At 42.3% G+C, this 14,306-nt stretch overlaps 2 protein-coding genes across 4 annotated transcripts; both read right to left on the bottom strand.

The window, feature by feature from the left end:
* Window positions 1-121: 121 nt before the first annotated feature.
* Window positions 122-10,616, bottom strand: rpgrip1 (RPGR interacting protein 1). 3 transcript variants are annotated; one of them, XM_051429425.1, is made up of 32 exons: window positions 9,949-10,616; window positions 9,307-9,433; window positions 8,643-8,696; window positions 8,375-8,492; window positions 7,969-8,174; window positions 7,768-7,870; window positions 7,658-7,672; window positions 7,058-7,195; window positions 6,654-6,759; window positions 6,479-6,502; window positions 6,217-6,363; window positions 6,052-6,125; window positions 5,680-5,900; window positions 5,396-5,502; window positions 5,176-5,226; window positions 4,912-5,091; window positions 4,695-4,812; window positions 4,336-4,499; window positions 3,890-4,235; window positions 3,558-3,718; window positions 3,178-3,410; window positions 2,977-3,092; window positions 2,605-2,804; window positions 2,419-2,475; window positions 2,135-2,319; window positions 1,888-1,966; window positions 1,724-1,796; window positions 1,416-1,510; window positions 1,106-1,295; window positions 936-1,020; window positions 694-821; window positions 122-520 (listed from the first exon to the last, which is right to left on the bottom strand). In XM_051429425.1, exons 2-32 carry the CDS (start codon window positions 9,389-9,391, stop codon window positions 240-242), a joined length of 4,140 nt encoding a protein of 1,379 aa, XP_051285385.1. In that variant the 5' UTR covers window positions 9,392-9,433; window positions 9,949-10,616; the 3' UTR covers window positions 122-239. The 3 variants fall into 3 exon arrangements, with proteins under 3 accessions (XP_051285385.1, XP_051285384.1, XP_051285386.1); XM_051429424.1 differs by having other exon boundaries at window positions 8,375-8,495; XM_051429426.1 differs by lacking the exon at window positions 7,658-7,672 and having other exon boundaries at window positions 8,375-8,495.
* A 71-nt stretch (window positions 10,617-10,687) lies between these two features.
* On the bottom strand, window positions 10,688-14,251 carry LOC127379617 (E3 ubiquitin-protein ligase TRIM39-like). The gene is made up of 8 exons (XM_051429427.1): window positions 14,177-14,251; window positions 13,174-13,746; window positions 12,986-13,081; window positions 12,281-12,514; window positions 11,911-12,058; window positions 11,802-11,828; window positions 11,398-11,543; window positions 10,688-11,289 (listed from the first exon to the last, which is right to left on the bottom strand). The coding sequence occupies exons 2-8, from the start codon at window positions 13,741-13,743 to the stop codon at window positions 10,858-10,860; spliced, it is 1,653 nt and encodes a 550-aa protein (XP_051285387.1). The 5' UTR covers window positions 13,744-13,746; window positions 14,177-14,251; the 3' UTR covers window positions 10,688-10,857.
* Window positions 14,252-14,306: the final 55 nt, after the last annotated feature.

Below are 14,306 nucleotides of genomic sequence, written 5' to 3' on the forward strand. Positions count from 1 at the left end.
GAGAAATAAGTAACACCTAATGTGTCTGTCAATCAGAAACATAATAAAGATGGACTGGATAAACTTTAAAAAAATTGTTTTAATTAAAATCCATAAACAAACTTCAAAGCACAGCCTCAAATGTCTTTTAAAAAAAAAAATCTTTATTTCATTGCTTTTGGAAATGTTGAAGAAGAGGTTACAAACAACATTAGAACAGGTTCACACAGAAAACCAACCATCTGATCATCTAATTGCACTCAGTAAAAGTCACTGTCTTCATCACCATAATCTACCACTGGCATCTGATCTTTTTTCTCCTCTTCCTCTTGCTCCTCTTCTTCCTTCTCCTTTTCCTCGCCCTCTTCCTCCTCTTTCTCCTCCTCCTCCTCCTCCTTGTCTTCTTCTTCATCTGTCTCGTCTTCTTCCTTGGTCTCGCTTTTCTGGTGAAACTCTTGGTATATCCCAGTCAGAGCTTTCGCTGCTTCCAGAGACACTTTCAGATTTCCAATCACTTCCTTGTCTTCATCCACACTAACAACTGGAGGAAACAGAGACACGGGATCAGACAGACTGTAAGAAAACTGTTCACACTTTATCCCAGAAAGGGTATAAAAGCATCCTCCTCTGCCTGAAACTGAAGGAGGACAATTACAAATATACATAACATTGTACAAAATCTGAACCTAAATCTGTTTCTAAAAAAACACCTACTGTCAATTTGTTGGTCAATGACATCATTTCCAGAGAGAAGCAGTTCCTGTAGGTCCAGAAAAGCATGTCCGACGTCCACACACTCCTCGTCATCGTCCATTGGCTCGCTGACTACTGTGAACTTTAACCTTCAGCCATGACACACAGACATGCCTCACTTAAATTTTGTGGTTTGGGACAAGACACATCCATAAAGTGACACAAACATTTACTGTGTAAAAAGACAACACTGATGACACTACCTGCCCTGGTTGGGGTCACTGCCCTCCAACATGGTGTAAAGATACTGCCTGAGTGGAGCTGACTGAGAACCATCCACATAAATCACTGAGAGAGACAAACACAGAGATTTGGGGTTTGTAAAGGAGTTTTGGGATGAAAACAAACATACACAAATCTCACTCACTCTCACCTCGGGTGAAGTTGTAGTGAATCTCCTCCCCCTTTTTGGGTTTGCGGAGGGACATGGGTGTTTCTGTGGTCTCCATCGGGACGCCCAGCAGCCGATATTCCACATAAACACGCTGCACTGACTTGTCTAGCGCTACGTGTGAGGACGGTTCAAACGTCAGGGACAGAATCTCCACTCTCAGCTTGTCTCCCTGAAACACAGTGAAATTCAGTCCGGTTCATAAACCTTTACTGAAGCAGATGAAACACTGATGCTAAAATCTTTCCCTTTTTTCTCTTTCATTCAGATGTTTTTTTCTCACAGTTCATACCTTCCTCATTTTTCGTTTGGGTGGAATGACGATAATGTCGCTCTGTGAGGAACTTGACTCTGAAGACTCTGGGGCTTCACTGTCTGGTGCTGCAGCTGTATGATGTACAAAATAACATGAACATGATTTATTTCATTTTAAATTCAACTGGTTGAACTGAAAATTAGAGGAAAGGTTTAGAGGTCAAATAGGTTATCTTACAATAATTTTTTGTATATTTAAACAATGGCAGAGTGAGGCTTCAAGTTACTGAAAGTAAGTAATTCAAAGCAGGTGTTTAGGCCTATTGTGTGCACATGAATAGTTACCACTCTCACTCCTCTCCTCTTCCTCCTCCTCCTCCTCTTCATCCATAGACACCTGATCCATGGAGGGAAGGTCCTAAGAAGAAGAAATGACATATGAGCCCGTTCACCAGCCAGTCCTCAATTGGTTATAATTCTAATTAAGTCTTGTTTGTGTGAGCTCCTACCTGAGTCTTAGCATCGCTGGCAGAGCTTTTCCTCGACAGCGTGGCGGCTGATTGTCTGGAAGACGTTCTCTCTGATAATCTTAAATAAGATGACATGTTTTTTCAAATATATTTTCATTATTTTATCTTAAAAATATTTTAAGTAGAAGTGAAAATTACAACCATGGACAGGTGGAATAACACATGCATCCTAAATGTTTAGAACTTTATCAAGCTTTTCAAAAAGAAAAACAAATGTGCAACGTACTTCCTTGTTGACAAACGAGAGGGCGTCAGTCTCGGCTCAGGGGTCAGTTTGGGTGTGCGCTGGTAAAGCTCAGGTGACCTCTTGGTGGATCTCTTCCTGTCTACAGACTGGCGAGTGGCCACAGAGGTGGGTTGCTCTGGTCGCATGTTCTGTGAGCTTTTCTGTTTGACAGGTGGAGGCTGAGGCTGTAAACAGACAAATATACTAGTAAACAAAAGAGTTTATACTTGGTTCATCATTAAAATGCAGACATCAGCTACTTTTGTGGGCGCTTAAAACCTTACCCAAGCTTTCATCCCTTTCTGCACTGCTTTGGTTTCTCTTGGCTCAAGTAGCTGAGTCTGTGGTAAAGATGCAAAGATTAGGTATTAAGATAGGAAACAGGAAGTGTCTTTGAACACATCCAACATTTTAGTCCTGTAACATGATGCTAACTAACATGATGCTGGATACACTCTTGTTAATATCACCTTTACTCTGGGCTTGGCTATGGGTCTCTGTGACACTTCAGCCTCCTCTCTCCTCCTCTCCTCCCTCTCAGTGCTTTCCATTGCTCTGTCCTGTCTACCCACCACGGCGTCCACTGATGGCTGGAAGGGGTACTTCCATTTCATCATGACTCTGACCATGCCCCGAGGTCCACCAGCTGGATCTCTCAGAACATAGTCACCTGACAGGGCAGAGAGAGAACAACTGCTGATTGGGTACTAATTTTGTACAACCTTTGAGTTTGTGAAAATAAAAATAACCTGTTGGCTTTCACCTCCATCTAAAAGAATGTTTCTTCTTGTAAGGGATGCAGATGAATAATGTTTGCTGTTTTACTTTTCTCTCTCCCTCACCTCTGATCTCTCTGCCTGTAGCCAGGGCTCGCAGCGGGATGGGGGTCTTGGCCAGATAGGCTGGTGGGATCTGGTCATCGCTGTCATCAAACACATACACCCATAAACTGCTGGACCTGGGTCAGAGAGGGGGTTAATGTTGTAAGGATACACATATATTTGGTCAGAGACTTTGTAATGTAAAAAGGTTGACTGTCATACCTAAGGTAATGCAACACATCAGCTGTTACTGCCAGTGGGTATTTCGTGGTGTCATTGAACACCGGGTCAGCGGTGCACTGGACTGTTTGAGAGACGTGAGGTGGCAGGTCATAGAACCTGTATGTCAGGTAGGCGTCAGGAAGAAGTCCAGGCCAGCGAGCACTGAGGCCTACACAGTGTTCCAACATAACCACCAACTCATTTGGGATCCCCCCACCGTAGTCATGCAACTCCTGTTAGAAAATATGTAAATATTTGGGTGAACAGAACCTTCAATGATAGTCATATTAATAACAAGTCTTTTTTCTTTACGTACAGTATGTTGTATGTATGTATTGTATTATAAGCTGACAGACTGTCAGTAAATCACTCTCTTTTACCTCATGACCAGTATCTTGCCAGCCAAGAGGAATGTGCACAGGACTCCTCTGTATGGCTGTTCTCCTGTCAGCTCCTCTCTCTACCACAGTGTCTACGGGCTCTGCGGGATTGAACAGGCGCACCCAGAAATCCACGACACCAACAACTTCACCCTCAGAGCCTTGGAGAGAGAAAGGCAGATTTTTAGACACTGATTCTTGTCTTATTACTGCAGATGAACACACAATGCATTATGTAATAATGTAAGAACATTACAGCACAATACTTATTCTGTGTGCATGAAAAAAAGCATAAAATCCAGTATATTGCTTTTTATTTATAAATGACTCACCTGTGATATTGACATGTCCACCCATGCGTTCCCCTCTCCTTTCCATGGCGCCCATCAGGGACATCTGCCCATTTCCATGTGTAACAAACTTGACCCCTCCTAACGCTTGGTGGAGCTCCACTCTGACTCTTGACCCCTGACCTCCCAGCCTGCCCAGATCTCGGGCTGTTAGAGCGTAGCGGGATGTGAAGCTGTAGCTGGGTTGGCTGCCTGATATCAGAGGAGTGGAGTGCACCTCAAAGTCCAGGAGGCTGTAGGTGCAGAAGGTCACAATGTCTTCACGTCCATCCATTCCTGGACGGATGCTGCCCATAGTACGAAGCCCTGCTGGGGTGAAGGTGGCAGCCTGCAGAAACGAAAACATTTTTAAGCTTCATGGGAAATATGCAAATGATTTGGAATGAAAAAAAGATCAGGTACAACCTTAAGGCACAGTGTTTTTGTACCTTAAGGTGGATCTCCAACAGTGACTCCCCAGCCCTCAGCTGAGAATAAGGCATGTCATCTTCAATAGGCTGTACCACCTCCTGGTCTCCACCTGGCCAGGTGTACTGTATTGGTATGGTCCGTTTGTAGTTCCTGGGGCTGTATGCTAACTCTTTCAACTGAGCTGTAGAGTACAAACAAAAGTACAAAATGAGTTGAGTTGATGAGTTTTTTTCTATATCTTTGCTGCTCATGCCAACCACGTTTACACATCATTTTCTGCATGTCAGTCAATCAGCGATAGGCAGCACAGAGGTAATCGGTTAGGAATTATATTAGGTTTGGTTGGCTCTATGGAAATGAGTGTTGTTGTTGATACCTTGTAAAGAGTTGATCTGAAGAGATCTTTTTGATAAAAGTTTGTCTTTCTCTGCCATCCTCCTCCTGCTCTCCTCCCTCTCTCTCTCCATTTTCTCTTTGACTGTGTTTAACTCTTCCTTGGGAAGGAAAGGTTGATTGAAGAAGCTCAGTTAAAATAAAGAATGACGCGATCATTCATCTGAAAGACATGTTGTAGAGTGTCTATTTGTGTGTACCTGCAGGTCTTTACTGATGCGGTGCTCCAGCAGTAGCAGGTTTCTGGTTTTCTGTAATTCCAGTACAGTCTCAGCATGCGATGCCTGGATGTTTGCCAGCTCACGGGGGGAATCTTCCACCTTCCCATCAGTCCAGAGGAAAGGCAGCCCCCCCCTGCTCTCCTGCTGTATCCTAAATGCCTGTAGGTGGAGGCAAAGCATGCAACTAAAAGCAATTCATTTAGTTTTTTAAAAGCAATTCATTTAGTCTTTGTGTGTGCAAACCTTGATCTGCAAAAGAGTGTCACTGAGCTCATCAACACTCATGTCAAACTCCTGGAAGAGAGAAGGAAGAGATTATAAAAAAGGTCAGAATATGTGTTAAAAACAGGATAACACACAGAAAAGAGAGAGAGAGAGAGAGAGAGAGAGAGAGAGAGAGAGAGAGAGAAAACAAATGTGAGAAACTGTTCAGAATTATATCATAAATTTCTTCTTCTCTGACCTTGGTGACAGAGTCCAGTCTCTCCTGCAGAGCAGAAACCTGCTCTCTGTACTGGAGAACCTCCCGCTCAAGATGCTCTCGTTTGTTTCTCATCATCCCAGAAAACTCTTAATGAAACAACACAGGACACATAAATGAATAACCTGATATATTGTATTATTCTGTCACAGGAAAAGGCTTCGGGTGTATAGTGGAATCCTTGATAAAAATGTATCTTCATCAACTAACTCTATATCATCCATCAAGCTGCAGCAGATGCAGTGCCAACATGCTGAGACCCCCACCTCTTTCTCGCTCTGTCTGCTCCTCTAATGTCTCCTTCTCTCGTCTCAGTTTCTCCTTCGCCAGCTCCAGCCGGCCTCTCTCTTCTCTCTCGGCTTGCAGCCTCTCCTCCAGTCTCTGGATGTCCGTCCTGCTGATGTTTTCTTCCGGTTTCTCCCTCCTCAGGTCCACTTCTATGTGTTTGTCCACCCGGCCATCAGGGTTGCTTTGCCCAGATAAAGTACTAGGAAAGAAAATATGTAAACATACAAGGTGAAACACAAAATGCTGTGTTTTGTTGCTCTGGCAACTTGCATCTGCCAAGTCTCTTGGCGAAGGTGCTCCATAAGATCCTAGAGATTGTTTTGCATGGTCTAGAAGACTTTAACTCTTACTTCTCTAGTAAAGTGTCATAGTTTTCTTTTATTAGATCCCGTTCACCCTCCAGATCGGATATCCTCTCCTGTAGCTGAAAGAAGAAGAAGAATGAAATCTTTTAAAAAAACTTTACTTGATCCCTTCTTAGTCTGGACTTATAAATGCAGATATAGATGCGATACCTTGTCCAGGGTCTGGAGAGACAGAGTAGAGGCGGTAAGTTCCCCCTCCAGTGCCAGAGCTCTCTGTCTCTCCTGCTTCAGCTGCTCGCTCAGCTCCTCCACTTTCCTCAGCAGAGCTCCCTGGCTTTCCCTCAGCGACCTCTGACTCTAGGAGGTGACATAACACAATCAAAATTAATATGATTACTGATTAATGTCTGAATAAATATCAGACTACTTGTTTGAAGTATTCATTACACTTTTTGCATAACAGGGTGTTTACCTCCTCCAGCTGATTCTCATATGCCTGAAAGGAGGGAAGGAAGACAGAAGGGAAATATTTAACTTTTAAGTGAACAGATAAAAGTGTAACTGAACCTGAATTAATAAGATGATGTCAAGTTATAAAATAACAGAAGAAGAAATTAATGATTTATAGACACATAAGGTCATGTAACCTCTTGCAGGTTGTTAAACTTCTCCTGGGTGACTCTCAGGGCAGTGCTCTTCTCTGAAAGCTGCTTTTGTAGACGGATCAGATCCACATTCTCTCTTATAGTTATTCTGTCAGAAAGATAAACATAATTATTAACATTAATTATTTTTATTGACATGGTTGTGATGGAAAGAGTGCTATAATGACCACCTTGTACAGAAATTAGCTATTTCAAATATATTTTACTTATTGTGTAAATGCAGGTTTAAAAATCTACTTAGTAGCAGTACTGAAGCAAAGTACACTGAAATGTATTCAAATAAAAATGTATTTACAGAAAATATACTACACACAGAAAACGCAATGCCTCTTGTCACCAACTGCAGGAGTGGCCATCATATAAGTATTAGTAACATTAGTGGTAACCTGTGTCTGTCAGCCTGTTGCTTCCTGATCTCTTTCACAGTTCCCTCGATCTCTTTCTCCTTGTCTCTCAGCGTGTCTCGGAGCGTCTGGGCGGTCAGCTCCAGCTCTGCAACCCTCACCTGCTCTGTCACACTTGACCTGTTGAGAGGGAGGGATGCAGAGGGGTAGAGGGAGGTGAGGGTGGAGTGATGAAGGGGGTTTGGGAGTAAGAGTGGGATTGAGAGGAAATAAAGAGTCACTTAGTAAAACGGAGGTTAAACGATGATATGATCAGAGGATAGAAACAGGACAAATTTGTTTAACAGAATAAGGAATGGAGGTAAAGGCAGAAAAAACGGACATAGAAACAGAACAAATACACATACAGTTTCCTAACATGATTTATTTTCTTGATAATAATTGTACACACTATCTGATCAGGAAGGGTAGTATATGTATATGTTCATGTATATGCATATTCTTCATTTCCTGCACAAATCCTATAGCTTAATTATTACCAGAGTGGACTGGACACAAGTACTAAGGTTTTAGCTAATATGAAAAGAACTGCACTCCACAGAGCTATTCTATCTGCCTGTAGGCAGATATTTACTCACATACCTGAGGAGACAGTGTCTGTTTAGGAAAAAGGAACGTATCATATTGACAAATACTTTCCAAATATTCTTTAGTTCTGTTCTGTTCTCCTCAGTGTTACATGGGACACTTACAGTCTATCCATGTCTGCCCTGGTGTCTTCCAACATGGGGCCGTAGCGGGGCGGGGCAGTCTGGGCTGCCCTTCTGACTCCACCCTCCATTTCCATACTTTTACCTGACAAGAAGAAGAAGAAGACGAGAGGGAGGAATGTCCAAGATGGAAGAGGAAGCAGTAATCACCCTGGCCTCTATTCAGGTGCTATATACACACACCTTTACTGAACTTGTATGGGGTGCGCCCCCCAATGTCCATAATGTGTTGCTTGGCCAGGCTGAGTTTGTTCTGTAGCGCCCCTTTCTGTCTCTCCAGCATAGCAACACGGGCTTCCAGCTCCTGTATGGTGTCCTCCATGTCCTTCTCCTTCACTCCACTAGACCCAGGACGGGCCTGACGAAGACGCATCAGTCTGGTGGACATCCTGAGGTAAGGAGAAGGAGGTTAAATCAGCCATAATAGGGCAATTATCTTATCATATATGTTTTTAAGTCTCATCCTGGGCCAACAACAGGGATGACTGTCCCAGCTATTCACAGATATGCCATTGTGATGATCCCAATTTGTCTGGTGTTACACAGTCATTAGGGTATGTGTCAGTGTTTCTGTGTTAACGTGTGTTACCTGCGTAGCCTCTGCTCCTGTGTACGTGTGTGTTGTCTTAGCACGCTGTTTTCCTCTTGCAGTCTCAGACATAGGTCCTCCAGGTGCTCTCTGGAAAACCGAAACAGGCGCTGAGGATCTACTAAAGAGAGGAACAGACGGATACATAGAGAGAGAGAGAGAGAGAGAGAGAGAGAGAGAGAAAATTTACTTTTGTGTGCTTTTGATTGAATTGAGGTCTGAATATTTGAGTTTGAATGTTGAGATGAGTTTTGTAAAGTGGTTTGACCTTTTGTCTTCATGACACGATGCTTCTTCCATGGCTTCACATCACGTAGAGAATCTGTAAACAAACAAATGTAAACAAATGCACTTCTATTGCAGAATTCACAAAGGCCTTTGAGTCATTTCATTGCCTAAACTGCTAACCTGCACTCTTACAACTAAACACCTTAACTTAAAGCTACTGCAGCTCACTGGATTTATGTTGATAATATTTACATGATTGATGTCCCATTATTTCACCGGCTCTGTGGCTCTATACCAACATTGTCACACTATCAATGTTGGCTGATATTAAAATAACACCAGTTCTAGTTGTTTTGTGTACAAAATGAGTGAAATTCAACAAATCATGATGTTAAACCTTCCCATTTTCCACAGGAAATATACATGAAGGGGGTTAGCATATTAAACATGATCACACAACAGATGAAAATATGGGTTCTCACCTAAAGGACTTGCATTATAAATCTGTCTATACCACCAAATGAGTTCAAGGCATTTAATGTTTAAGATGCAGACAGTGAGTATTCTACTAAGAGCCTGAAGAAAGAACAATCCAAAGATTCAATGATCTTGTGGGAGTTCATTTTAATACCTAAATGTCTGATGTTAATTAATGGAACTGTTAAAGAACAAGTAGAAACAGATAATGGCGTATGCACACAAACCTGGGACAGTTGGCATCAGTCCCCCCCTCATTCCCACGTCTCTGACTGGGAGATCCCCGGCTGTCTCATCCACCACTGGCGACATCACACCTCTCCACTCAGACTCAGCCAATCAGAAAGCTCCAGACTTTGAAATGTCATAACAGCAAACATATGTCATACACAGTAGATATCCACAGCTGTGGTTATATAGGAAACAGGTTGATATATTATAATTAATATAAGGTTATAAAGGTTCTTAGGACTACAGCAAGATGGAGGAATCAAAAATTATAATTCAATCCTGTGACCGTGACCTGCTACATTTACATTAGTAATTGTAGAGTCTAAAATATCTTTCCCTTCCTTGTTTTTACCATTATGGTGAATTACTTCAATACTCACATTGTGTATAATCTACTGAAGCCTGGAGACTAATTTTAGCTGCGTTGTACATTTTTAAGGATTAAATGTTAGGGTTAGGGGTTTGGATTAGGGATAAGGGTAAAAAAAAAAGAATTATTCATTCACTATTTGCTGACTTGAGATCTACGTTGCTGGGAAGGAATCATACTGTTAGGACAGTGGTTTGCATTCTCGTATATCCTCCTACAGTAGCAGACACCAACACTGAAAACTATATTAACAAAATATTTGACTTACCCTAGTCTGCTGGCCAGGTCTGGTACAGAAATGTTTAGTGTTCTTGCTTTAGTCTGGTGTTCAGTGCAATCTGCTGGCTCTCTACATATGTGTGTCTCCGCCTTGTGCTTGGATGATATCAGTTTTAATCCCTCTTCATCCCTTCCTCCTTCCTTCTTTCGCAAACCCTTTTAGCTCTCTCTTTACAGACATGTCTCCTCATTGAAATTCTTTCAGGAATTCACAAGTGTTAAATGAGTACATGCAAAGACTGTGTGTCTGCATGCATACATTTAATTCAGTTGCTAACCTGTGAGTGTGCAGATTGTGTGCATAATACCTCCTCCCGAGACTCAATCTTGAAGTCTCCCTCAGTGCCCCATCTGCCCTAAGGATAATCCCATCTCTGCACTAATCTGATTAGCAGCCGTCAGGTTGTAGATCTAAGATGTGGTCTGAAGTCAGTTTTGTGGTTAGCCTGTAATTACTGAGGATAGATACTGTTGGAGTGAGGCAGGTCTAAGATCTGTGCTCAAGGTGTTACTGTTTAAGAGAGCATGAGTGAAGAGGAAAAAGGAGGAGGAGGAGGAGGAGAAGAGGTAGGCATGTACAACAAATACAACACACTGAAAATTATTGAGGGAGGGGGGGCAAGTCCGAGACAGGAAATGTGTGATCCATGTGTGAAAGCAGTTGTTGCTGTTAATAAATCAACAAATAATGAATCCCTTTAATATAAAAAAGATTTCATAAGACAGTGTTTGAGGTGACTAATGAAGTATTTATTGTACAATATGCATTTTTTTCATTAAAACATTCCAGATTTCCAGATTAATTGTTGGCAGCATAAACCATATTGTTTGTTAATTTAGTTTGAAGTCATATTGCCATTTTTATGCCATGACATTAAAAACAGACCCTAGAAATACATCATATTGTAATGTCATCTAAATCCCCGACTCCATTGCCTCCATTGACAGGGCGGATGATAAGTGGTGATTTGTTGCTGCCGCTGTCACTCATATCTGGGTTAAAAAAGGGAAACATGGCCTCAGTGAACTGGAACTGTGTAAAGGAATAGATATGTGACTTGGCCTCTGCATCATAGAAGGACACCGTCCCATCCTCGTAATCCAAAAACACCCCAACCACCTGTGGCCTCTGAGAGAGACACAGCAGCTCCGCCTCTCTTGCACATGCCCGGTACTCACTGCCCTTCCTCAAACAAATTGTCCAATAACCGTCCTCTGGACTCAGTGTCACCACACCCTTCCTGTTGACTGACTGTCCAGCCACACCTAAATCCCACGCTGTTTTGTCTCCCACCTCTACCTCCCAGTAGAGCCTCCCTGTGGTGAAACCCTGCATAACAACAGAGGCTCAAGTCACTGGGGCTGTTCATTGCAAGTAAAACAGAAATACATGCCATCTCTACAGAGATAAACACATACAATCCACATCTTTGTTTACCTTGGTGGCGAGGACACATGGTGCCGTGTCGAAACGCTCTGCTATATCCACCAGGTCCTGTTCAACATCTCCATCAAAGACCTGTCTCCCATCCTCTGATAGAACCAGCCAAGGGTTGGCTGTCCTGGGGTCCAGATGAACGTCAACTGGTAGACAAACATACTCCATTATCCTCTTTCTGCTGAGACTAAATTATTCTTAGTTATTTGTGGTTTAGTTGCATTAGTTGAGGCATCCAGAAAGATACTGTCCCAAATACTGGATGAAAAGTTATGAAATCACAGTTTGTCTCAGTGTTACAAATGCCGGTAATGTCGAGTTGCATGCAATCAATTTAGTAATTTATAAGCAAACACAAAAGAGAGACTGTTATTGACATTTTTACTGTCTAAGTTCAACTGTACCTGCGTACTTCTGCATCTTCTCATGCTCTGTAAATGAAAAAAAACATAACATAATGTAAGTAGTTGTTTTGTCACAAAATGCGAACAACAAATCTTTTTAGAAGTTCACCTTTCATGGAAAACTTCTTCAAAGCTGATTGAAGCTGTTGTTCAATGTTGGCCACCGCTATCCTTACAGTCCCCAGACACGTGTCTGAATGGACGATAATGTCACAGCAGGCTTTGGCAGATGGAGGAGAACTCAAAGCTGGGAACCTCTGACACAGAGAAGTCAAATTAGAGAAATGGCTTTAAAGTAGAGAAGACAAGAGGATGGGGTGGGAATTAAGATAAAAGACAACTCCAACTACTAACTAGCAAAGCCCACTAGCAAAGCACACAAGTTTGTAAATTCCTACTTCATAAGAATGTTCTTTGGCATCATTGGCACCTATATCACTATCAAACTTCAAATATCTTACTGTGAGACAACTCCTGACCTGCAGAAGATGGAGGTTGTCCTCAGTGTGAGAAAGCTGCTCCATCTCACGCCTCTTCCTCTCCAGCTCAGTGATTTCCAGCTCTAGCTCTGTGAGAAGCCTCTTTGCCCTCTGCTCTGCTGCTGCTTGCTTCCTCTCGATCATCTCCACCAGCTCTGCTTGACTTTTCTCCACTGCACGAAACAGAGCGGAGAAGACTTCCCTGCTTTCCACTATGTGTCTCTTTGAGTTTTCCTGAAGACATCGGATAACAAAACATAGATTTAGGATTTTTTTTTATGAGAAAGAAAGAGTAGATGTAATTTTGAAACTTTTTAACTACATAATTGAACTTTTTTTCTTCTAAATACACAAATTATTATCAGAATAATATTTTCATTTGTCTTAAGACATGTCTGGAAGGGATCTATTAGTAGAAGCATTACTAATAGTAGCAATACTTACAACAAGTGATCCTCATATCAGTACTAGTATAAGTAAATACAAATAGATTCCAAGCAGAATAATGATATACAAACATGTTTTTGTAGATGTTTTGGGACTATTACTGTAGTAGTACCAATCGTTTGTTTTTGCTATGTACCATTCTTGTGTGAAAAGTGTTAGCTGCATTTGTTCAGTCTATTTCTTACATTCTTATACATAGACTGTAAGCTGCAAGATCCCAGTTTCCCAACAGCGAACTGTGATGTTATGTCAACTCACTTTGCTAAGCTCCACAGAGTGTTTGATCTCCTCCACTTTCTGCAGTTTGTCCTGGATCATCATCTGAACATCAGCCTCCATCTTCTTCATCTGAGCCTGAACATCAGAATAGGAATTAAAACTGGAATCAGTGTCCAAAGGCTGCCAATGTGTTGGATGGAATGATGATGAGGAGTTTAGGACCTCACCTTCTTCTCCTGACTCTCTCGCTCCACTGGGACGGTGTCGTGATTGCGGTGATCGGTCTCAGTGCACATCACACACACACACCTCTGGTCGCTCCGGCAGAACAGCTCCAGGAGCCTTTGGTGCCTTTTACATATCCGGTTCTCCAGCGATGCCACAGGTTCAATCAGCTTGTGAATCTTCAAGGTGGAAACTCTCAGGTGTGGCTCCAGGTGGCTCTCACAATATGAGGTCAGACACACAAGGCAGGACTTCAGGGCCTTTGTTTGCGTTCCCACACACACATCACAATATATTGATTTTCCTGCCAATGACATGACGCCGTTCTGCCTCCTCGTTCGGATCTGCTCTGACATTTCCTTGGCGAAAGAGTTTTCACAAAGCTCTGGGCGGCCCTCAAACACTGTCTGACATTTGGGACAGTTGATGGCGAGGCTGTTTTTCCAGTGTGATGTGATGCAGGTGAAGCAGAAGCTGTGACCACAGGGGATGGAGACGGGCTCATAGAAAACATCCTGACAGATACAACACTGAAACTGCACCTCTGACAGGAGAATGCTGGGGGTGGCCATGACCTCAAAAATAAAGACAAAGGATCAGTGTTAACTGATTGTAAATAAGAAATGAATGATTTACATTCTGAGTCACAGAGGAAAGGTGTTTTTTAAACAATTCAAAGTCCAGATGCATGGTCACATGACTCAGCCTCTCGTTCACTGGCAGAAACTCACTGTAAGCTTAGCTTGAAACATGAATACAACCACTAAAATCCAAACACAAAACATGCATGCCCGTTCCCACCCAGTGTAAATCGTCAGTGCAAGTGTTTAAATGTACCACATTCCCATAATTCACTGCAAACCCTAATGACTTCAAATAGGAGTCCCTGTTACATTCCAGGTTACCTGCCTGGCACAAGACAAAGCAGAAACATCATTGAAATTATTTTATCTGTTTAATCCAAATGCTGATACCTAGCCATCTGTTATTTTGTCTTGGGCTTACCTTGTTGCTGAATGTGAAATGTGACCTCTGAGGGTAGCAAACGCAAATGCTGGCACTGTGGTTGTGGAGCCAAAGTCCTCCCTGTTTTGCTGTTACCACTCCCTCTGGGATTTTTTTCCTTTTTTCAACT

This window comes from Dicentrarchus labrax, unplaced genomic scaffold (assembly GCF_905237075.1).
Source record: "Dicentrarchus labrax unplaced genomic scaffold, dlabrax2021, whole genome shotgun sequence".
Classification (NCBI taxonomy): domain Eukaryota; kingdom Metazoa; phylum Chordata; class Actinopteri; family Moronidae; genus Dicentrarchus; species Dicentrarchus labrax.